This window comes from Mastacembelus armatus, chromosome 7 (assembly GCF_900324485.2).
Source record: "Mastacembelus armatus chromosome 7, fMasArm1.2, whole genome shotgun sequence".
NCBI classification, from domain to species: Eukaryota; Metazoa; Chordata; class Actinopteri; order Synbranchiformes; family Mastacembelidae; genus Mastacembelus; species Mastacembelus armatus.
The window spans coordinates 14,510,919-14,537,286 of record NC_046639.1 but is presented as its reverse complement, the minus strand read 5'-3'; the positions used below and the strand labels follow the sequence as shown (position 1 = coordinate 14,537,286).

The 26,368-nt window shown below is 39.1% G+C and overlaps 1 protein-coding gene across 1 annotated transcript; it reads left to right on the top strand.

Annotated features, from left to right (window-relative positions):
- Positions 1-1,212: 1,212 nt before the first annotated feature.
- Positions 1,213-19,292, top strand: atp6ap1a (ATPase H+ transporting accessory protein 1a). Its single transcript, XM_026333168.1, has 11 exons — positions 1,213-1,398; positions 1,749-1,875; positions 6,391-6,465; positions 7,004-7,197; positions 7,476-7,516; positions 8,496-8,581; positions 10,340-10,483; positions 11,773-11,930; positions 13,678-13,728; positions 13,886-14,123; positions 17,366-19,292. The coding sequence occupies exons 1-11, from the start codon at positions 1,268-1,270 to the stop codon at positions 17,573-17,575; spliced, it is 1,455 nt and encodes a 484-aa protein (XP_026188953.1). The 5' UTR covers positions 1,213-1,267; the 3' UTR covers positions 17,576-19,292.
- Positions 19,293-26,368: the final 7,076 nt, after the last annotated feature.

The window sequence follows — 26,368 nt, the reverse complement described above, 5'->3', positions numbered from 1 at the left end:
GGGGTGAAGGCTGCCGGAGCACATACGTCTGTGTGCTCACGCAACCCTGGCCGGGGTGCCAGGGTTGACTGAGGCAGAACTAGTCGAGCACTTCCTGGGCCCCGAGGCACGTCCTCCTCGGGTTTGCCAAGCTGACCTGGAGGAGCCCGACAAGGGGGAGATGGGCTGTGCAGTGGACCCAGCACCCCCAAGACGCAACCAAGGAGATGATGGATTGCCAGCAAAGTCAAAATGGGACAGGTGTTTCCGCTGTGGAGAGAGAGGCCACATCTCACGACTCTGCCCAGCCCCAGCACCCTGGTTCCTGGGACCACAGAAGCCACCGTTAAACTAAAAAGGGGTGGCTCGATCAGGGAAAAGCCACCCCAAGACTGTTCCCCCTCCCTGAAGTCAACACAAGAGAGAGCAGAGATGAAAGGGGAGCAACTGCTGCCAGCTAGAAGAGCTACTAGAGGAGCATGTGGATATCTTTGCTGCACATGTTGAGGATTGTACCCACACTAATCTTGCAGGTGTCCCTGGTCCTGGAGCTGTATATCGCTGATGTGCAGTTACTGGCCCCACCAACCTGCAATGTCTATTTGTTGTTTATTGTTGCTGTTCTTCTCTCTCTGCTCTATCCACTCACCCCAACCGGTCGAGGCAGATGGCCGCCCAAACTCGACACTGAGGATGCCAGGCCTATTCGCCTTAGACCACGCCGACTACCACTAGCTAAACAAGTGGTGGCTGAGCAAAAGGTGAGGTAGAAAGGTCTCGCGTATTGCCACGTCATAGTGGGTTGTGGGTCAACGCCCATGCTGCGTGTGCGAACCTAACGCGTTTTTCCACTCCTGGGCTATTGAATTAATATGATAGTCGTTTAGCTTCGGTGGGTGCTCTGGCCGAATGAGAAGAAATGTAGAAAAAAGGGGTGGGAGCTAAAGATTTCTTGAGCTCAATGATGTTATCACGCCAGCTAAGTTGGTGACGGTAATTCATCAGTCGTCAGGCTGCAAACTGCCAATAAAAACAAGAGGAAGAGGAAGAACAAGAAGGAGTAGTAGTAGTAGTAGTAGTAGTAGTAGTAGTAGTAGTAGTAGTAGTAGTAGTAGCAGTAATAGTAGTAGAAGAAGAAGAAGAAGAAGACGAAGAAGTCGACTTCCCTCTTCCCCCCCTTGCCCCTCTTCTCCTCCCCGGCCACTAGAGAAGAGACGATGAGCGCCTTTCTTGGTCACGTGAACTTATCGACTCGACGTTACGTCACCAGCTGTCAGAGACTGTAAAGATGGCGCCGAGAGGGTCGCTGCACTTCAAACGCATCTCTACCACTTTGACTGTTTTCCTCGTATTATTAAATATATTAAACACGGGAAGATGCGAGGAACAGGTGCCGCTTATTCTGTGGACAAGCGAAGGGTGAGCAGTGTTTGTTTTTATTTATTTTGGTTTTTACGTCACACAGCGGTGGCCTCATATGTTAACGTTCTTATTTCTATTTAGCTAGCTAAAGGTTACCTGTGTTCACGTTGGCTCGACGTTATCGTGGGGTCATACTTGACCCAATTGCTAAGGATGACATAGTGTTTTTAAAGCTGCGATTGGTGGATCAAAGTCTGTAGGCTATAAAAATATCCTCAAAGTGGTAATGTGCATATTATAGGCAATGAAATCACAAGCCCTTATCATAGAATATAGCTAGTTTCCATTAAGATAGTAGCGTATGTAGCTAAGTAACATCTTTTGCACCTGTTTTGAATCCTCTGCAGGATGGCCCTACCAAGTCAGTCTCCTCCTACAGTGGGTCACATTATTGGGCAGCAGCAGCTTGCTTCATACCTGGAGAAAGCCCTGAATATGGGCCCACGAAACGTAGTGCTATTTCTTCAGGACAAGGTACACACACATTAAATGCTTTCTGCCAGTTGATTATAAGAGTACAGGAATTAGAGTAACTAAACCCAAACACCTTTTTTTTTCTGGTAAAAAACAGTGGATGTGTGGGTTTTTAGTAGTTTTGTCAATTGATTCAGGTTAAAAACTTGACATTTTAATGCAAGTATTTTAATTTCATGTACTGTGTTACAGGTGCATAGGAACTGCTCTGTATTGGTTAAAACCCAACTACTGCAATTGAGTTTTGCTATTGGTTAGGGCTGCAACAAACAGATATTTTAATAATTGATCAATCGGCCAATTATGTTTTTGATTAATTGGATTTTTACAAATGAGTATAGATATGTAATGAAATTAGATATAGATATGTTTTCAACATTCTGTCAAAGGATGAACCTTAAATGAATTTGCTACACATGTAATAACAAAGCTATTTTTGTGCGTGAGGACATTTAAAATTTTATTACATTAAAAAGGCACTAGAACTTACTGGAATTTCACACTTAAAGCAAAAATGAGTGACACATTAACCCTAATGAAGTGACATGCTTTGAGTCATGCACCTAAACATTGCTAGACATTATCTTAGTGAGCTGCAAGTAAGAACACCATTGTCCGAGGCATATGGACCGGATATTAGTCAGACTTTGCTCTTAAGAGCTTTCCTGTAAAAAATATGGGTAGCTGGAAACACTGGGACACTTCCTGGTGGCCTGTAGGAGATAACATTGCAACAGGATAAGTTAACGGACTATCTGAATCCTCGCATCAAGTGTAACTTTCACTGTCACTATGATTTACAAAAATCACAGTCTTAAAGTATTTACTGTTAAAGTCATCAGAACAGCAGTGTGTGTATGTGTGTGTGCATGCGTGCGTGCACCATTTAACCAAGCAAGCTAAACAATTCCACACAGAAGTGTAAAAGATAACAATATAAATATATTTTTGTATATAAAAATATATAAGGTGGCGATACATGGGTAGCTTATGTTTTGGAATTTACATGATGTACAGTGCAGGAAAATGAAAAGATAAGTGGAAAAAAAGACAAGATAAATGTGCATGTTAGTCCAGTTTAGGCTTATAGTTGAGCAGGCGAATGGCTTGAGGATAGAAACTCTTCATCCTCTCGGTGTTAGTCCTCAAGTTGTGGTAATGCTGGCCTGTTGGCAGCAAGGAGAAGAGAGAGTGTCCAGGGTGGCTGGGTTGTTTCAATATCTTCTTGCCCCTTAACTTGCAAAGTTTATATATATCACACAGATGCTGTCACAGCCATATGCTGTCTTTAATTTTATCAGCAAAAATATAAGCGCTGACAACAAAGAGGGGAGACCAGAGGTTTAACTGTACCACTGTACTAGCTATTTCAAAATAACTTTCCCAACTAGAAGCAGGACCAGTAGATGGTGAGGGTACAAATAGTAGCAACTTAAGTTTGATTCAAGTCTCAGTTTTGTTTTGTCAGTAAAACTTGATTTTTTATATTTAAGTTTTTTGTCTTTTCACTTCATTAATTATTTTTTACACAACAGAACGGAAACGTCAGACGCATGGCAGCAGCGGGTGTTGCACACACCTAATGGTGTAACATCTTTAATTATATTATTAAATATCTTTAACACTAATACAAGACCAGTCAGTATCTATGAATGTAAAACCTGAAGTTTTGCAAAACAAATGTGCAGGATTATTGTGACGCTAATGTGTAAGAAGAACGTGGCACCACATATTCCTGGGGAAAAGCTCATTTAAAAAAAAAAACAATGTGGTGCATTTATACCGTACAATGTCTGTACTCATTGAATGAAGTCCTCTAATCAGACATGCTTTACCACTGCCGAACTACAAATGGCCTAAATGCAGCGCTACAAGCACGTTCAGGCTCATGTGTTTAGGTGTATGAGCTACGTGAAAAAATGGCAGAACAAATTAAAACTATATGAGGAAAACGGTCCTGTGAAAACACAGGGATATTTAAACCCCCGCCCCTTATCAATGTATATAATGTGTCACATCATTGTAAATGTTACCTTATTGGCTACAACATATGTCAGTCATCACTGACAAACAATGCGACTGGCTGATATTATTGTCATTAGAAGTTGTTCTACCCTTGTGGAGCCTGTCAGTCTTTACTGCCATTGTTTTTCATATTGATTAACTGTCTAAAACCTGATGGACCTACTTGGTTTTGGACTTATTTTATTCACAGGAGTCTGCAGAATGTAAATCTACCATTTTGTTCACTGGACTCTTACGAAAAAACTGATATACAGCAACAGTTGCAGTTACAGTACATGTGTGTACACTGCGCTTTAATGCAGGAAACTGGAATTCAGTCTCTTTTGAAGCTGCTCTCTAAGTTTAATATTGGATATTTGGGATATTTGTGCTCGCAAACTGTTAAAATATGCAGGTCTATATTTTTGACCATGTTTTTGTTTTTGCACCCTCAGTTATGGCATTGACTTTTAATTTTCTCTGAGACTCTGCACATAATAAAACTTTCAGACAATAAATGTTACTTAAAACTGATTTTTGTGCTGGAGGATCAGATATTTGGGAGACCAGAAGCAGTATGGATCAGCAGTAACATACCTAGGAACGTCACACTGAACACACGGCCCCCCCAAGGATGTTTGCTGAGCCCCTTCGTCTTCACTCTGCTGATCCATGACTGCACACGATGCACAGCTCCAACCTCTTCATTAAGTTTGCGGATGACACAACTTTGGTGGATCTCATCAGCAACAGAGTTGAGTCAGACTACAGGAGTGAGGTGAGCCACTTGTCCGTGTTCTGCTGAGACAACAATCTCTTTCTGGAGAGACAAAGGAGATCGTTTTCAACTTCAGGAGAGTCAGGGCTCCCAAAACGTGATATCTCGACTGGCTATCTGATACTCTGACGGGCACGTTGGGATAGTGATTTTGCAAGTACCCATTATGTGCACCTTCTACAGAGGCACCATTGAAAGCATCCTGACCAGCTGCATCACTGTGTAGTACGGCGCCTGCACCGCATCCTGCCACAATACCCTCCAACGCATTGTGACAACAGTTGAGAAGATGTCTCTCTCCTCGCTCCAGAACATCTAAAGCACCCATCTCACCAGGCCAAGTCTCCAGGCCAGGACCAGCAGACTTCATTCACCAGGCTGTCAGGAAGCTTAACTCTCTCCTGGCTCTGCCCCCTGCACTCACAAACTTTAGCCTTGACATTGCACTATTTAGTGTTTAGAGTTTATCTGTATGCAGCAAAGGTCTGAGAGTAATGCAGTTTTGATTCTCTGTATGTGCTCTGCAGGAGGCAGAATTGACAGTAATGCAGACTTTAACTTTGATGATGGTAGCTCTCATGGAACGGAATTTGAGACAATAAGCACTGAACATAAATGAGGACATTGAAAGTAAATATTTATTTTTTTCAGTTTTAAGTCTCACTTTTTTCAGTTTTCAATTTTATATCTAGCCCACATCATTATCGTAGTCTAGTGTCCAAATATAAAAGCATATATACACAAGTTTTACATGGCCAGGTTTTAGATGAATAAGGTGGTTAAGTGTTTGGCTTGTGAAACTGCCTGAAACTGAGTAAAACAGTAGACTACAGCAGAAAAAAAAGCGGCATATGTCACAGACAAGTGTTGCAAATAATTACAGACTGTTTGTGAATCTACATCCCGAATCTGCGACTGAAGAATGCACACTTAACTACTGCTTCCATTGGTAACTATTGTGGTTATTCAGTTACAATTTTTTTTCAAAAATGCAAGTTTTACAAAGACACACATTTGAACTACCACATGCATACAGGTACACATTCAATGTCTATTTTCTAACTTTATTACGGCTGTAATCAGTCTCTGGCAGACAGTCACTTTTCAGCACAACACCCCTGGCAACAGTAGCTGGCCAGTAAGAATGTAGTACAATAACAGTCACTCAAAAGTAGCTGGCCAATGAGGACACAGTCACCCGCCCCCATGTCTCTGTGCCAGAACTGAACTGAAAAAAACAAAACTGGAACATGGAAAATTGAAACTGAAAAATAGTAAATTTAATCAGAAAAAATAAATATTTACTTTAAATGCCCTCATTTCTGTTCAGTGCTTATTGTCTCAAATCTCATTCCATAAACTCTCTATTTAAGGTTCAGCAACAACTCTAGCTGTTACATCTGATCTGATGGGAAGTGAAGGTCAGAATGCATCAAACTCTGTGGACCCTGGACATTAGCATTTTCTGTTACTTTTTACATTTTTTACATTAACGTTTTACACAGGTAATCATTATTGTAGTTAGTTTGTGATGTCTTAAAATGAATAGCAAATCCTCCCTTTTTTTTTTTTTTTTTTTTTTTTCATTCAAACAAAATAAAAATATTACCAAACCCATTAAAATTACATTTCTGTCCAGGTATTAGTTGTAAAACTGACTTTTTTGTGTTTGGTAGAATGATTTTGCTTACATTAATTTTCATTAATTTCTTTATTTATTTTTTTTACTCTAGATGAGCATTGAAGACTTCACCTTGTATGGAGGGGCTTTTGGAAACAAGCAGGACAGTGTTTTTCCCAACCTTGAGGTAAAATTATATATTTCAGAGTGAAGGTGACTGTAATGTTTTGAGATATCATTTATACCAGGGGTGTCAAACTTACGGCCCGCGGGCCAGATCAGGCCCACAAACGGGTTTAATCCGGCGCACGAGATGATTTGAAGTTTAAATTAGCTGCAATTTTTCAATGAAAGAAACTGCTGTTCTAAATGTGTCCACTGGGTGTCGCAATAGCAATTATGTTAAGCAGGCAAACTGTTTATACCGGGGCTGAGCAAGTAGGCCTATACCTATCAGCTGGCCCGGAGCTAGCTGCCTTGTCGGTCCAGTCCGGCCCACTTGGGAATAGATTTTCCTCCATATGGCCCCTGACCTAAAATGAGTTTGACACCCCTGATTTATACTGATGATGTTTTATTTCTCTAGGATATTATAAATTTAATGTTTTCCCCCATCAAAAATACATGAAATAAAGTGAAATTTTTGCTCTTGTGATTAGGGTTATCATTCATATTCAGGTATGTGTCAGCTAATAATGTTTTCATGTCTCTTTCCTGTACCACAGGGGGCTCTGATGTCCTCATCCTCTGCCTTGATGTTACCTGCTGTGTCCTGGCCCGCTTCTAATGCAGTGATTGGCCAGTTGCAGGACCAACTGGTAACCTCACCTCTCTACATGGATCCTGAAACCCTGAGCCAGTTGAGACTCAATTCCTCCTCACCTGCGCTGCTAGTGTTCAGGCTGCCTTACAGCACTGGGTATGTACACTGGACACAATTCAATACTAAGTTTAAAAAATAAATCCTTATTGAGGAATCAGTAAAATTGTTAAAGTAATAAGCCTTTCACAGTACAGAGTACACACTTCCCAAGTTATAACTGTATTAGTTTACTAGTTGTTTGGGTTTTGTTGTTTAAAAGTACTTGCACTTTAAAGTCTCAACTTATTTAAATTTAGCTGTGCAAAAAATTTCCTTTCATCCCTCCCTCTTCTCTCCACTTTTTTACCCTTTTCATCGATATTTCATTGTTACAGGGCTGATCTGATATCTGCAAAAGAAATTCTCAGTAATAACGGTGAGTTTGCCATATACTGCAACCTAACTTCAGATGTAGCAGTTTTAACTGCATTTTATCAAAAGGGGTGCTTTTTATTGAAACTCCTGTAATGTTATGCTCTTTATTGCTCAGACATATGAGTATATATAATATGAGTGACAAATTAAAAGAAAATCCAAGTGTGTCATTAAGGTGTTGGGACATCACAAGACATCTCTACTGCTTCAATGATCCTTGGCACGTAATCTCTTAACTTCTACCCTTCCTCATTTGGTGTTTTAATGATAGGTGAGCGCTAACACGTTACTTCATTTTCACGTTACAATCTTTTCAGTTAGGTTGAGTTGTACACCCTGTTAATATGGGTTAACAAGTTAGCCAGGTAATTTTGTTTAACCCTCCTGTTGTCTTTGTGTCAATTTGACCCATTTTCAAAAGTTAATATGTGATAACTTTGGTTTTCTTTCATATAATTAACTAAAAATGACATAAATGGTTCCCTACTACAAATGTAAAATATATGGTAATATGTTGGAAACAAGTTCAGGTGAAACTAAAAAAAATTGGTGATCGTTTTATACCTCACACTTTATAAGCAGTCAAAACAGAATGGGTAAATTTAACCTGGGAGGACAAAAAGGTGTGTAGTAAATTTGAAGACAATACGACACACTTTTGTGTCATGTTCATAGCAGAGGTTTCATCATAATAAATTAATTCGCTGACACAAATTAATCACCTGGTGACACAGTTGATTGTCTTAACTACGGATGACTTGAATGGCCGAAACACTCATTGATATAGCCTATCAATGAGTGTTTCAATATACTGTCATATAGTTACAGTATATTGAATTATATTGCTTAATACAGACAAATAATACTCATTTATTTGTCTAGAAATTAAACCGTCTAGAAATTATTCATGAAAATGAAAATCTTTTTTCATATGTAAAATTTTCTGGGGTATGCTAATATATTAAAGTACTGTTTTTCAGATGAGGTGATTGCTCAGGTGTTAAACATCATGAAGACCCAGTCCGTTCCATATACCGCCATTTACACAGCCCTGTGGCCATCAAGGGTTAGTCTATATATCAATGTGTTCACTCTATTCATATAAAGTAAGGTTCATGTACATTGGCATAATGAGTTATTTGCCATTTGATCTCTGTACACCACTGCATTGAGTTTGAATTGAAACAGTCAAGATGTAAGTGAAGTGAAGACTTCCATCTTAATTGAAGGGGGTTAAGAAACGTGTGGCATTAACCATTCATTAAAGCCAGTTTTGTACACTCTCCCCATTTATGGTGGCTCATAAATGATGGAACAAAGTAACAATACAAGGGTTTATTTTTAATACTTGGATGAAAATCCTTTGGCGTGACTGCCAGAAGTCTGGAACACATGGACATGACCAAATAAGATAAGAAGAACCTTTATTGTCACAGCAGCAAGATAATAAATAAGAGCAGAATAGGAAAAACAAATTAAAGAAGAGAGTATTTACAATAAAAATATACTAATGGAAAAAAATATATACAAAGGGTAAACTGCCAATATTGCACTCTGGTATATTGTATATTTACACGACTGTACAGGATCCTTACAGTCTATAGATGTGTGAGGCCAGCTGGGGGTCAACTGGAGGACCTATATGCTCTATTACACATTGGGAATTTAGCATTCTGTCACAAACCGAGCTGCCCAGTGCTGCCAGTCTCATGCATTGGGTGAAAGTCATTCTCCAGCAGGGATGTTAGCTTGACCAACTTCCTGTCTCCCTCCACTTGCAAATGGGTCAAGGTGGTGGCCCTCTTAATCACTTTGTCCAGTCTCTTGCTGTCCACTGTTGAGATGCTACTGCCCCAGCAGACCACACCATAGAATATGGTAAATGCCACCACCGTGTCAAAAAAGGTCTTCAGGAGTGTCTCCTGTACCCTGAAAGACCTCAGTCATCTGTGTTTTTTGACTAGTCCATCTTATTGTTGAGGTGAACACCCAGGTACTTATAAGAATCCACCCTCTCAATGTCCATTTCCTGGATGTTCACTGAGTGCGTAGCACCTGCAGAAGTCCACCACCAAGGAGCTGTCATTGGTCTTCATTGCATTGATATGGAGATGGTTCACATTGGTACACACAGTGTTACACATTGGTAACGGCTGATCCCCATCGTAAACACACATCTCCTGTCATAAACATTGAATAAAGTAGACCAAAGACCAGCAAACACCTCAACTTTAGTGCAATCAGAAGGAGAAAACAAAAGCCCTTATATTTTCTCCCGAGGAGAAAAGGAGGGAGACAAGGAAAAAGGTAGAATAACCAAGAAAAACTGAATGTTATGAAAGGGTTTTTCTTCACCAATAGCAAAATGCTGTGGTCATTCACTTCAGTTGTCTTCTGTGGTCTATGAGGCCATTTGGTGTTGTTAAGATTGCCAAATAATTCCTTCTTTTTAAGAGTGTTCCTAGCTGCTCTTTCGCCCACTTCCAATGCTTTTATTTTGTGTTTTCATCTTACTAAGACCCAACTCTGTCTTGACATTACTCGATATGTCCTGCATTCATGAGGGAACAGGTCAAACTGGGCCATGAGACTGCTTGTCCCAATCATTTATGAGCCACCAAAAATGGGGGTGGTTGTATAAAAATGCCTGTAATTCCTAAATGGTTAATACCATGCTTTTGTCCCTTAAGTTAAAGATGAATGTCTTCACTGTGTGTGTGTGTGTGTGTGTGTGTGTGTGTGTGTGTGTGTGTGTGTGTGTGTGTGTGTGTGTGTGTGTGCGTATAAACATGACTGTTTATAATACATTTTTGTCTCTGAACAGGAAGCAGCATCTCTCTTGATTGAAGCAGGCCTGGGTGGAAGACGTGTACTCCTGCAGGCCAGAGGAGGAAATAAGGAGAGAGACAGGGAGAGGCAGCATAGGATCAAGGAGAAGGCTCGGATCTACAGTCCAGTGGTGTTTAAGGTGGAATGACTTGGTTACATCTTTTTAATTGCATATGGTATTTGTATTCCTCTAACCATAAAACAGACAGTATGTCTGGAAATAGTCTCTTTGTTTTCGAACTTAAAGAGCATGAAAAACTAAACCCAACAATAATTAATTAATTTAACATGCAACAGCACATCGCAAGGAGGAAAAAACACTGCAGTTTCTAGAGTGTTGGCAGTATTTTAAGCAGAGACTGAACATGGCGCTTTGCCAGTTCTGCAAATTACAAATGACTTATCTGCAGTGCAATTAAAAATACTGATTTCCTATTCATTATTGCTACATAAAAATTATTTTGCAGATTTATCCCACAAACTCAGTTTTTCATTAATGAAACTGAACTGCCAACAGGGAAATATTGAAATATAAATAAGATTCTAAAATGTGATGAAATTAATTGTTATTGAGTATTAAATATAGTTATAGTTATTGAGTATTAAATAAATGAAAAATTGATGAAACAAATAATCAATAGATTAATCAATTACTCAATCAATTACTAATATTGATATATTATTGAAAGATTGATAGATTAAGTGATAAAAATAAATTGTTAGGTGCAGCCCTAATATATTGGGTTCCTCTTTTCACATTGCTGTGCCATAACATCTATGAGCCACACTGTTACACTGTGACACATACTCTTTCGTCAGCACGCACACACACACGTTTATTTTTACTTAATCTCACTTACACTGTCCTACTGCTACGCACTCAGTAAATTTAGGTTAACCCACTTCTTTTGTTTTCTGTTTGCTTAAAAACTGCAGTTTGCACCAGTGACCCTCAGGGAGAGAACCAGGTCTAAGTCAAATCTAAAAGTAGCAATGAAAATTGGTAAATGATTAAATAGCAAAATGCAACCAGGATGTGCCGCTATATAAAATCTAATATAGTAAATAAACAAAAGCACCAGTGTTATTGTACATCACTTTTCAACAGAAGTCACTAGGATTTAAAGACAGAATTGGCACAGTTTCATTGAAATCAAACACAACCTTTTTATTAAACATTGCTGCAGCAAGTCTAAGCAAATTTGTTACTTACATTTTGTGTTTTTAAACATTTGTCTTCTCTAAGACAAATGCTTAAAGACAGGTTAGGAAAGTCAAAAACTATTGGAAGCTGGGCAAAACCATTGTTGATTTTTGTCATTTTATATGATTTGTTGAAAATGTGCATTATCACCATCCTCATCTTTTGAAAATCAGAATTTTTCATGTCTCATCTCCCCTGTCTGCTTCTTTTTTCTATATTTACAGGAGGGGGAAAACACTTGTATAGTCCTGTGGTCAAAAAGCCTCTCTGTAAGCATCCTCCGGAGCGGTCGCTGGGAAGACCATGACCTGACCCCTGCTACCTTTGGAGAAGGTGTCAGCCCAAAACTCCATGGTTCAAGCTGTGACAAAACCAAAGCAAAGTAAGATTATGACTTATTTTAAGCTACTTAAAATGTGAAGGAAGTTCTTAAGAAGTCATTCACAGTTAATGAATTTGGCAACTTCATTGACAAGGTCATTTTAATGACAAGCCTACTGACTTCTTCTCTAAGACTTTTGTAACACCACCAGCTATGTAGTACATACACTGCGCCTAATTTTGACCAGAGGAGTTACTGTCTCCAAACTCAGCGTCTGCCCTCTCTCTACAGTTATTTCTCATTACTTATTTGGATGTCATTTTTCCCCTAATCCCCCTTCTGCATCCAACAATTTTTCTTAAATCTTGTTCAATAACTTCATCCACTGTGGCAGTTCTTCTGTCATCAACCTTCTTGACAAAGTATCATCAATCCTCAACAGACTCAAACAGCCACATACCAGTACACCATGTTTTGCACCTCCTGAAAAACTAGAGGTAGAGATAAAACCCATTTATCTTATCTCTCATGGCACTCATGGCAGTTCTGACTTATAAGTATTCACTACCCAGCTTCCATTGTACTACTGCAGTCTCATATCCAGAAACCGTGGTAACCAGAAATACTTTAACATTGGCACTAAAATAATTCAACCTGAGATTTCTCAGGTTTAACCTCTCACTTTAACCACTCAGGATCTTTTAGTTCTTTCAAATCAAAATCAACACAATTGAATCTGGCCTGTATATGTGATCCCATCCGCACCCTTCTTTTCAAAGACCTCGTGGCATCTTGTCAGCACAAGTTTTGTGGAAGTCTTTAATCTTTTACTGTTCCATCTTATTTTAAAGGTGCAATCATCACATTTATCCTAAAAAAAAAAAAACAAAACATCCCTGGATCACAAAACTGCAGGTAACTACAGACTAATAGCTAACTTGCCTTTCCTTTTAAAGCTACTAGAGAAAGCTGTCTTCTCTCAGCCATCTGCCGACCTTTCTCAGTTCAACCTTTTTGAAAAATTCCAATCAATTAGTAAGCCTAGACATCAATTGCACATCAGCTTTTCTCCTTGACCTAATCACTGCTTTTGATACCATCGACCACAGAAACCTCCTCTATAACCTAAAGAGAATTTTTTTTTTATTCATGCAATGTACTCCCCTATGCTCGTTTTGCTTTCTGACAGGTTGACCATGCCAAATCCACTTAAAAAAATTAACACATTGCCCTGTGGGATACCTCAAGGCACAGTACTTGGTCCTTTTCACACTATATATCTTGCTGTTGCTAACATCAGACAATATGACATAGATTTTCACTGTTCGCTGACCGCCAACCCCATTAAATGCAATGAACAGGTAACAGGTGACCTAGGTAACTTTGAGTCATGGTAAATGGTCTTATACTTGTATAGTGCTTTTCTACACTCACGCGTACTCAAACTGCTTTTACATTCACAGTCCATTCACTCAGCTCACACAAACACTCACACATTCATACACCAGTGGAACAGCCACCAGGGGCAACTTGGGGTTCAGTGTCCTGCCCAAGGACACTGTGGCCCGTGAACTGAATTGAACCACCAACCCTCTGGTTCATGGTCAACCTGCTCTACCGCCGTCTTTCTTACTATAATATTCTGGATTACGCAGACATTATTTCAACACCAAAATTGGTCTCAGTAGGCAAAATTGTGGAATTTATACATTTTTTTTAAATCCTTGACTTTACATGACATGTTTTTTTGAATTAGGTCTCATTGTGTCTTTTCTTCTCTTCTAATTTCATCTATGTTTCTTTACAGGTTGGCACTTAATTATGAGAATGTCCTTGGCCACCGCAACTTTAAACTCATGTAAGTCTTAACAAAAATGTATACTCATATACATTTCTGAGTCTTAGTTGTGTTTTGAGAATGAGAAAGGATGCTAGTAAACATGGATCAGTGCAAAACAGAAACATACCATCTCCTTCTGAAATGTTCAAAAATTTTTGTTTGCATTTGTGTCCAGTTTTACTATGAGCCAGCGTCACTACAAAGTATCTTCTCGCCGCTGGTTCACGCTTAACACTGTGGAACTGGAATATGATGGGACCAAAGCCACATTTAATGGTAGTCAAACCATTTATGCCCCTGTTGAGTACTCGTACCGCTGTGAGTCTGTCACCAGCTTCCGCTGGCCCCTACTTGTCCCACGCTCATCCAAAGATCCAGCCAACCAGTGGAGGGTTTCTTTTGAAAACTTTCAGGTAAATGTAATTTTCGCTCTGATACTGTTTATATAATTCTTTGTTTAGGTGCCTATTTTTAGAAAACAGCATGTGTGGTGGTCCACTGTGGTGTGTTTGCAGTGCTGTCTGCATTGCACTTGAGCCAGAGTTTGTGGCCAAACCTGATTCAAACCCAAAAAGCATATTGTATTTCATGTTCAAACACAATTTGAACCCAATGCAGGTGAGTTTGTGTCGTGTTCCACTAGTATGGCTTTAAAATAAGATACTAGTAAATACAACTATTGACACTACCCACCAGAGGGTGCCCTGGTGGTGGTTTTGCATCAGGAATGCAGTGCTTTTAATCCTGCATCAGGAAAATTAAAACCACTGCAAACATTCAAGCAAAATGGGTGGGAGTGATTGCCACTCGCCAGTGATTGGCGATAGTTTTCCAGCTGAAAAGGTGTTAATACCTTTCGACGACCGCATTGAAGTCTTGTTTTGTTTCGGTTGGGGACTAGTTCGTTCTCAGGTAATGCGCATGGCCAGAGTCTCTTTAAAATACACAGAAAAATCACCAGTGTTAAATGTGTGAAAGCGTTTATTTAACACAAAAAAGTAGCGGTGGGATCATATATAAGAAAACAGGCCATACAGTAATCTTTTGCCTGACTCATCTTAAACGCTTGTCAATTATCTGTTGTAAGAAAATAATAAACCAATAAAATAATAACATAAGCCCTATCTGGCTGGGAGGGAGCAGGCGCATACTGTCACTAGTGGCTCACTGTGTTCAGCAGCCTCTGTCCCAACACACATATTACCACGTTTACACACAATGACCAGTGTTGTGCTCCAGTCGGTCCATGACAAAGTAAAACATGAATGCAGCTCATGAACAAATTGAGTCATGGTAAATGGTCTTATACTTGTATAGTGCTTTTCCACACATGTCCCAATAATATTTCAGTCAATACTGACAGCAGGGGAAGTCAGTGTGTGCTGTTACTCAAGCTGTACAGGGTTCATTTTAAGTACAGAGAATATGATCAACCCTGAGAGTGTGTGATACCATGTCAGATACATACCATGCCATATATTTGAAACTATATTTCTATATACTGTATATACTACATGTTGATCATGCAATGATCAAAAGAGGCAGTGCGCTAAAAAATCATTTAAAAAATATAAGACAGATTAAGGCTGTGGGTACCACTGCTCATATAGCTCGATAACTTTCCACTGTTAACTAGATTGTCCATATGTCACCTCTCTGAATTACAGGCTGACCTGCCTTAGCCCCATCTGAGTTGTAGATTATAGATTTTCATCAACAGTCAAAGAAATTCCTTTTCTCTTCCCTTCATTTTTAAACGAGAGTCAGGTTTAAGGAACTCATTATTATTATATAACTCTTAATTATAGTGTCTGCTTTTAATCTTATGTGGGTTTCATGATTTGTCTGTGTTTAACGGTCCAAAAACATTTTGCATTTCAATTGTAAATAAAAACACATTTTCAGTGTTGTCTGACAAAGCATCACACAGCTACAATATCACACACCTCTGCACTTTCAATGACTCTGCACCTCATGTCTGCACAAGCTACATGTTACACTTTGTCAAACCGAGCCGACAGACTGCAGCCGCAGCGAGGTGACTGCGCAGGAACAGTCTCCAGCATGGAAACAGCTTGTTGTGATGAAATTTGGCTGTAGCTCATCTGTCTTCTGACAGTTTTGCTAATGATTTATTGATCCAAGGACTCTTTCCAACATCACCAATTTCTTGGCAGTAGGTTTCTGTTGTCATTACCCTGCTGTAATTCGAAATCTTGGTAGTGAGGCGTCCAGGGGATTCTGCAACAGATGCTCGAGCCACTTCAGCATGCTCCTCTTGATGTGGAGGAGCAGTGGCTCTACTCAGAGCTCCACCTAAGGGGATCGAGCTCCTCACTCTAGGGGAGTCCCTGGCAATCCTGTGGAGAAAGCTCATTTCGGCCGCTTGTATTTGAGGTCTTGTCCTTTTGGCCATTACCCAAACCTCATGACCATAGGCGAGAATAGGAAAATATATGGTGTGAAAAAGTGGTGACCCCCTTCCTGATTTGTTATTTTTTTTGCATGTTTGTCACACTTTGTTTCAGATCATCAAACAAATTTAAATATTAGTCAAAGATAACACAAGTAAACACATCATGCAGTTTTTAAATGAAGGTTTTTATTATTAAGGGAAAACAAAATCCAAAACTACATGGCTCTGTGTGAAAAAGTGTTTGCCCCTCTGTTAAAACATAACTGTGGTTTATCACACCTGAGTTCAATTCCTCTAGCCACACCCAGGCCTGATTACTGCCACACCTGTTCGCAATCAAGAAATCACTTAAATAGGACCTGCCTGACAAAGTGAAGTAGACCAAAAGATCCTCAAAAGCTCGACATCATGCCAAGATCCAAAGAAATTCAAACACAAATGAGAAAGTAAATTAAATCTATCAGTCTGGAAAAGGTTATAAAGCCATTTCTAAAGCTTTGGGCCTGCAATGAACCACAATGGAAACTGCATGATGTGTGGGGAACCAGGAATACTTCTAAGGTATTTATGGCTGTGTGTGACCAGGGGGAGTTTGTTTGTTACCAAGGGACTTGGTAAATCCTGTGATCTGCTCTTATCCAAAGGAGTCTTGACATTGCAGTATTTGGTTAATATGGCTGTGCCACTTCTTGCTGGACACTCAGCGCAAGGAGTTATGTGTTTCAGTACAATAAATTCCTCAAGGGTTAAAACTCTTCCTGAGTCTTAAAATGTGAACACATACTCCTGCCTTAGGTCTGCTACACATGCCACCCACATGCATGTATATAAAACAACTGCATATTTTTTGCTCTTTAATGCTTATCTTCTCAGCTAGCTCTTGGGAGGTAAAAAAAAACACTGAAGGTCTGAAATATAAGAGATAAAATGGATAAACAGCAACTTCTTAAACATTTCCTAAATTGTTTATAGAACAGTAGCAGACACAAGAATATTTGTATATTATATGTAGAGCATTTGACTATGAAGATCATTTTATTCCTCTGTTTATATGGGTGCTCAAAGGATGAGTTTTAACGAATATGAACAAAACAAAAAACAAAGACTGAAATCTACTTGTAGTTACAAATACCATACATTTTGATACAGCGCTTGTAAATTGGTAAATTTAAAGATTGGCAGTAAGAGTTTTTTTTACCAATGTGAAAGCCTCTCTTATTTTTATTTTTCTCTCCATAGATTCAGGGCTTTAATGTGACTGGCAGTGAATTCTCATATGCCAGTGACTGTGCAGGCTTCTTCTCTCCTGGTATCTGGATGGGTCTAATGACCAGTCTTCTCATGGTCCTAGTGCTCACTTATGGCCTGCACATGATCATGCAGCTCCACACCATGGACCGTTTTGATGACCCCAAAGGACCAGCCATCTCTGTGCCGCAGACAGAGTAACATACCTGCAGAAAATCCTGGTCATTCATCTTCTCTCTTAACCTTCAAATGTTCCTCTCATTGCAAGGCTTCCATTCCACTTTTTTTTTTAAATTCCACCTCCCATTCATCAGTTGTTGAGTGTTATAACAATGTAATATTATATAAAGAATAATTAGCCATGTTGTCAGAATAAGGGTTTATTGTTCACTATACTCTATATGTCTTGTTTTCTTGTACATGTCTGTACAAGAAAACATGCATCCCAAGACTGAAGATTCTAGTCTTCAAATTACTGTTTCATTATTTTTGAGTCACAATGGTAAGCATCTATCTCATTTCATTTAACAAAACTGTTGTGAAGATATTGCAAGAATCCTGAAAGACTATTCTAAACAACTGGAAGTAAAAATAGTGTTTGCAGCAGCAAGATATTTTGAGTCACCCATTTTCCAATATGTGATTCTCAAAGCAAAATACTGTAATAGCTGCAAATGACATTTGTGTTTGATATAACTTACACATCAGGTCCCAAAGGGGCTTGATGTTTGTCAGGAGAGAGAATGTGTCACTTTAAACGATACATTTATTGCACATTCCTCCATTCAAAAGGCTGAGCAATGACAGTATATAGCTACTGTGAGCCAAGCAGCAGTGACTCTGCCTGACTGTGCTGGCTGAAGCTTTAGATACGGGTACGCTTAGTACTCAGATTTCAGTTGAATCTGCAGTGCTATGGATATAGCAAAAATCCCCTCCTAAAACTTTTTATATACACGTATGCAGAAAAGCCTATCAGAAATCAAAGACACTGTACCAAAAACATAGTATACCATAAAGTTGTCTTCAGTCTCACTGAAAATCGGAGAAAACCTACCTGTAAATAATGGTCCTTGAACATAACTGCACAGAACGACCTTGGCTTTTGGCTAAATCCTTCTGTATATAAGGTACTACACTACAGTTGTCTTTTATCAAACAGATTCAGGGGTTGTACCAAACCTCAGCAGACCAGTAATCTTTATTGATCCGAAAGAAGTTGCATATTTACCTTTCAGAGAATCTTACTACTTACTGCTTACTACTGTGACTTGAACCTAAGCTAATACAGGAGAGACAAACTGGAGCTGCTGCTCTGGATCGGTATGTCCCCACATGAAAGTGATCCAGTTATACATACACTATAAATATATATGTACATACAGTACATGCTAAAGTAACAAGAAATTGAAATGATTTATGAATTGCTATTTATTGGTAAAACTACTGTAATTTGTGTATCTTGTTGTCTGTGAGTAGATACATCGTTGTTGAATGAAGGGAATACATTTTGTGTGTGGCTGGCAGGTCAGTCATATCCATTGCATTCCATTACCTCCAGCATTCATGATCAAATGGACATTTTAATGAACTAGTTTCAGGTGGCATTTTTTTGTTTGTTCTGTAACATGAAACAACTACTGCAATTACAACATTAATAATCAAACATTGCCAATTCTGAATGAACTTCACCCAAGCATTAGCTGAATAATTAAAATTTTAAACACTACAGTTTATATGTCATAAACGACATAATTATTTATTAAGTCATGTCTTCCCTTCAGATGTGCATTGAAATTTGTTTGATGTGCAATAATTACTTTTATTTATTTTGCTTGGATGTTTGTAGTGGTGTAACGATGTATAGTCCTGTGTTGTGCTGCTGCTGTGACTCCAATAAAACATCTGTGAAAACAGGTTTTATTTTAGTTTAGTTCTGTTTATAGAAATGTCCATCAAGATTTTCATTTATCCAGTTGATGGTATTTCCAAAGTGCTGTATGTAAGCAACAGGATTTATTTAAGGTTCTTTAAAGATGTTTCACATTTCATCTGAGAAGTGTCTAGTTCTGATTGACTAATGGGGAGTCCCAGGTATTTAATTTCTGTGGAGTTAAGGCCACAAACGACACCTTGCATTCCCCAAATCAAATGCCCATTATTGTTTATAATGCTACAATAAAATGTAAAAGAAATTCATAAACTCAAATCAAAATGTGATTGTGTATCTGCTTAGACACAAGGAGCCAGCCTGATAAATTTTGAATTCCTTCTGTAAAATACAGTGGCCCGGAAGTGCAAAATACAACGACATTTATCTAAACACAACAGAAGAAAAGAGAAGACACATTTCACCAAAGAGCAGCAAAAGAAACCATTTCATAAAGTAGCAAAGCAAAACATTTCACAAAATGGCAGAAAAGAAAACACATTTCACAAAATGTAATGACAAATGAGACATTTCACAAAACATCAAAAGCAAAAATACAACAGCAAAAGTGCCTCTAGATGGTGCAGAAATATTAGCAAGCAATATTAGAATTTTGTTCTGTTACACTTGCTGTAGTTTTGGTCAGAGGTCAGTCATGCTGTAGGACAATAGTATCTGAGCCAAATCATATCTTGATTTCTACAAAGAAAAGGAATTCTTTTTCTTCTTCTTTTCCTTTCAGCTCCCTCCAGGGGTAGCCATAGCGAATCATCTGCCTCCATTGAACCCTATCCTCTGTATCCTCCTCACCCACACCAACTATCCTCATGTCCTCCTTCACTACATCCAAGATCCTCCTCTTTGGTCTTCCTCTAGGCCTCCTTCCTGGCAGCTCTAACCTCAGCATCCTTTTACCAATGTATTCACTGTCCCTCCTGTAATGGAAAATTTAGTTTCAATGATTGATCATTCTTACTGATTGTGATTTTTATTGTTTCTTACTGTATTCTTGGTTTTTCAGGTTTCACAGGTTTCATTTACAGGTTGATTCACCAAGGCTCATGTGTTTTTCATAATCATATCTGATGTTTATGTTCTTCCTGACCTAGTATAGTCTGACACTAAGGGACACGGTGTCCTCAAGGATGTTAGTGAGGAGTATCTGGGAGAAAGTTTCCTTAGGACACTAGGTGTGAGGAAGGGACAAGTATAACAGAGCACGCCAAGGATGGAGGGTTAACTGTTGAATGAGAATATAGAGTTTTAGAATATAGACTTATTAGGGAATCACTTTGTAGAACAATAGGGAAGTACAGACTTAATTATCTGATTATGTGAATGATTATTTGCATTTACTTTGCATGTCTGTATAATTAAGGCCTCAGCCGAACAGAAGCGGAGCAGCTGGGGAACAACTGATCTGAGCAACTGGGGAAGACTCTGATCAATTGTGTTCTATTGTTTTGCTCCTTTCTTGCAAGAAATATATTCTGAAAAGTCAATCTGTCTGCACTCTCCTTATTGCTCATCCAACGGGTTTTGCCACAACACTCCTCTGAACATGTCCAAACCATCTCAATCTGGCTTCCCTGGCTTTTTCTACAAAACATCTAACATGAGCTGTCCCTCTGATGTACTCATTCCTGATCCTATCCATCCTCATCACTCCCAAAGAGAACCTCAACATCTTCAGCTCTGCTACCTCCAGCTCTGCCTCCAGTCTTTTTCTCAGTGCCACTGTCTCTAAACCAGACAACATTGCTGGTCTCACCACTGTCTTGTACACCTTTCCTTTCATTCTTGCTGACACTCTTTTGTCACACATCACACCTGACACTTTCCTCCACCCGTTCCAACCTGCTTGCACACGTCTCTCTACTGCCACCTCTCCTAAACACTTCCATACCTCCACAGGTATGTCATCAGGACAAACTGCCTTTCCACTCTTCATCCTCTTCAACGCCTTCCTCACTTCATCCTTACTGATCTTTGCTACTTCCTGGTCCACAACAGTCACCTCTTCTACTCTGTGCTCTCTAACATTTTCCTAATTCATCAACTCTTCAAAGTATTCCTTCCATCTTTCCATCACACTTGTGGCACCTGTCAACACATTTCCATCCCTGTCCTTAATCACACTAACCTGCTGCACATCCTTCCCATCTCTGTCTCTCTGCCTCGCCAACCTGTACAAATCCACCTCTCCGTCCTTAGTGTCCAACCTATCATACAAATCCTCATACGCCCTTTGTTTGGCCTTTGCCACCTCTACCTTCACCTTATGCTGCATCTCCAGGTACTCCTGTCTGTTCTCTTCTGTCCTCTCAGTGTCCCACTTCTTCTTAGCTAACCTTTTCTTCATAACACACTCCTGAACTTCCTCATTCCACCACCAAGTCTCTTTTTCTGCTTTCCTCTTTCCAGATGACACACCAAGTACCCTCCTACCTGTCTCCCTGATCACTTTAGGCAGTCCAGGCATCTGGAATAACATCCTCTCCTCCCAGAGTCTGTTTCAGCTCCTCCCTGAAAACCACACAACACTCTTCTTTTTTCAACTTCCACCACTTGGTCCTCTGCTCTGCCCTTGTCCTCTTCATCTTCCTCACCACCAGAGTCATCCTACACACCACCCTCCTATGCTGTCTGGCTACACTCTCCCCAACCACTACTTTGCAGTCACTGATCTCTTCCAGGTTGTAACATCTGCACAAGATGTAATCAACTTGTGTGCTCCTGCCTCCACTCTTATATGTCACCCTATGCTCCTCCCTTTTCTGGAAAAATGTGTTCACTACAGCCATTTCCATCCTTTTTGCAAAGTCTACCACCATCTGTCCTTCTGCATTCCTGTCCCGCATACCAAACTTACCCATCAGTTCCTCGTCACCTCTGTTTCCCTCACCAACATGTCTGTTGAAGTCTGCCCCAATCACCACTAGGGATACCCTGAATCACCTCATCCATCTCCCTCTAGAATTTCTCCTTCTCTTCTAACTCACATCCTACCTGTGGGGCATAACCACTGACAAGATTCAACATCACACCTTCAACTTCCAGCTTCAGACTCATCACCCTATCTGACACTCTCTTTACCTCCAGAACATTCTTAGCAAAATCCTCCTTCAGGATAACTACTACTCCATTCCTCTTTCCATCCACACCATGATAAAACAGCTTGAACCCTGCTCCTAATCTATAATCCTTGTTACCTTTCCACCTGGTCTCCTGAACACACAAGATATCCATCTTTCTTCTCTCCATCATATCAGCCAACTCTCTAGTTTTCCCTGACAAAGTCCCTACATTCAAAGTCCCTACTCTAAGTCCTACACTCCTGCCCTTCCTCTTCTCTCTTTGCCCATGAACACGCCTTCCTCCTCTCCTTCTTCGACTAACAGTAGTCCAATTTCCACTGGCACCCTGTGAGTCAACAGCACCCGTGGCGGTCGTTGTAAACCTGGGCCACAACCGATTCAGTATAGAAGTCATATTTGTGATTTGCATATATGATTTGGCTTAAATTTTACGTAGGATGCCCTTCCTGACACAGCCCTCTGCATTTACCCAGACTTGGGACCGGCACATGAAGGCACTGGATTGTGCCCCCCTGTGGTTGCAATACAGAGAAAAGGAATTATATGCCTGTAAGTACAAATACTGGGTTATATAGTTTTACACTGTAAAACCGTGTTAGTTGTTTGAATAGCGATAGATGCTTGATTGTTTTAAAAGTAACATAGTCACGATGCCATTTCCGTTAGCTTGTTAAAGGGGAATTCCATTATATATTAGCATTAAGCTAATAGGCTAGTTTTTAGCACAATGCTTTCATTGTCATTTGACTAAGATGGGAAACGTGTCATACTGTTGTAGGTATTTAAATGTACTGTCAGTTTTCATATGGTTGATTTATATATCTTTTTCTTTTGTATGTTTCAGATTTACAGTGTTTTAATTTGGGAGACAAATAAACAGCCTAAACTAGCAACAGTTGTCTCTCATTTGGGAAACTGTTTACCTATCTGCCAAACCAGACATCCACATTCAGGGAGACCAGAATAAAAAGGGAAAACATTTCACAAAACAGCAAAAGAGAAAACATGACAAAAGAAGTGCTGAAATATGTCTGTGAAGATTCTCAGTCATCCAGTTGAAGTTGCCTCTTCTCTGTCTAAAATATGTACATCGTCTTCAAATGAGTGTCCTGATTCCTTTAAATGGAGGTGCACAGCTGGTTGTCGTCCAGAGGAGCTGCTCCTACTGAGAGAAAACGCAGGGTATCCAAAATGATGTCACTGTCACTGTCACTTTTTAGCATTTATTAGACTGAAGGAATTCACATTTAACCCTTTAAAACCTACCATAGAACAAGTCCGCCAGAGCAAATTTTTACATTTTTACATGCTGTAGTGCCATTTGTTTGAGCATATTCATTTGCGATACATCAATGCAACCCTTACACCCCAAAGTTTAATAATATGTCCATAATAAGTCCATACTAACTAAATAAATTACCAATAAGTGCAATAAACCTCAAAAAAAATTTTTTTTACACATTTTTCTAAATACAGAAATATAATGATGTATTCCTCAAAATTGTTAATTTAAGTTGTACAAAGTCATTTTACACCACAGAAACTTTATTTGGAGTGTGTCCATAACTTGATGCACTTATTTTTCTGAACTGTCATAAAAACAAAAATAAAATGCACATTGTGTACAATGTGCAAAAAGAGATGTACATCAAAGTACAGCACAAGAATAACTATATACAGAAAGGCATAATTTGCAAAAAATAAAAAACAACATGTACATGTCTGGTGTGTGTGGGCTGTGTGTGTCTCAGTGTTTTTGTGGAATAACAAAATACAGAGCGACTGCGAGGGTAGAGCTGCTGTCATCTTGTGGATTGTCATAGTCAACTTCACTGTTACTGGTATGTTGAGTGTCTATAAAAAGTACATATAAAAAGTAAGCTCTCAATGCTAATGAAAATACAACCAGAACAACTACAGCTATGCTGATTTATGAAATTAAAACCCTATTTTTCTGTTCTGTTCAAATCTTTCTCTCCACTCCACTCTTTGGCACTTTCCTTGCTGTCTATGTCACTGTCCTCACTGTCAGATGGGATTTCATTTCATTCAGTTTATGTTATTTCCAATATGATTACTAGGGTAAATATTCTTAGCGTCTTCTCATGCCATGTGCTCCTATGACCATGTGTCAGAAAAGGGTGTCCTGCCTTCAAATCACACTTGATATTGACTCCCACATCTTATTGGACTGAAATTTGATACTTAAAAAAACTTTCTGCTACCCAAGGGTAATGGTGTGCTGAGGAGGGTTAAATATAAATCTTCATTCATATATTGAATATGGAGTGGCGGAGTGACAACAGTACAGTTGTATTAGTTTATTTTTTCGAGGGAAGTCTAGGTCATGGTGGCATATGTAGGCTATATGTTAGCATCCCTTACCCCTATTACTCTTCATGTACATCTTCTGCAATATTATTTGGGAGTTGTTTTACTCCATTGCTTTTGGCCTTACTAAGCATTAGTTATTATTGGCTTCCTAAGATCTGCCTAAATTCCGTACCAATATTGTTGAAGATCTGTTAACGTTTTGTAGTGTGCTACCATTAAACTGAATTTCCAGACTTCCTATTTGATTTAGTGCTTAGTTCAGATAAAATCATTATAGCGGGAGATTTCAACATTGATGTAGATGTTGAAAATAATAATCTCAGGACTGCATTTAATTCAATATTAGATTCAATTGATATTGATACTGATACAACCATAAAGTCAGTCCCTTTCACAGGATGATGAAGACCTTCAAGAATTTCCCTAACATTATCCTTACATCACAAAAAGTTGTTATCTAATTTACTATCATTTATTTTAATCATAAGTCATTTCAAAAAATTCTACTTAAGTCATTACTTGCTCGTCAAGATGTTCAACTGTGGCTGCAGCTTGTAAAGGCAGTGGTTTATGTGCTACTAGTTTAGCACTACTTCAGTTTTACAGTTACCAAAAGAAATCATGTCTATTCCTCATGTTTACACCACTCTTACAAATAGCAACCTTTTTAGTTAGCTGCACAGCATCAAACAGCTGTAAAATAAGATCTTTGTGTGTGATGGTCTTAGCAGTTGATATAATTATTCCTCTGTTCTTCCACTCCTTGTGTACAGTTGAAATTCTATAGTTGCTATCAGTTTAGATATTAATTACTTTTCCGTCTCTTAATTTACAAGCTTCTGTTAAGGCAATAAACCTCGCTGCCTGCAGTGATAAATGAGATGATAGAGATTCAGCTTGATAGAAAACATCTTTAAGAGTTACAGGAGTACATCCTGTAGCATTTGAGCCTCCTGATTTTTTTTTTTTTTTTTTTTTTTTTTTTTTACAAAATCCATCTACAAACATTGTTATTTTAGCATCTTTATCAGTTAAGTCAGCCCTGGGCAACACTCTATTCTCAGTTTCAGCAATCATGTGGCTCACCATCCTCAGCTGTTGGCATTAATGTAGCAGGATTAAGAGATGTAAATCGCTCAATAGTAAGATGTGGCTGTGAAAGCAATGTAGTCATGCAGGATATATGTATACTATCTTGTTTTGCAAAACAGGACAGAGACTACATGTGACACCTTTAGTGTCAGAGGATGGAACAACACAATGCTTGCTGAAGCTTGGACTGCCATTGAGGCTTGGATGTGACCATTCTTACAATCTAGTCTGCATAAAACGTTTTTCACACTAAGTTTCTCTGATGGACTCCTAAGAATTGATTTACAAGCTATTGTACCATTAAGGAATTTTATTTTCAAGGCTTACACCAGCAATGTTACTTTAGCTTTTCTTCTTAAAGCATAATTTCAGCAACACCATCTAAGTTCAGAATGCCTGTTTTGTCTACCTGTAGTTCTTGTATGTCTCCCTGCTTTTCAGTGTGTGTGTGTTTTGCATCCGATCTGTTTCATTTGTTAGTCACGCTGTTGCGCCTTTCAGCTGTTCAGAGCGTGTCTCTTACACGTGTCTCTTATAACT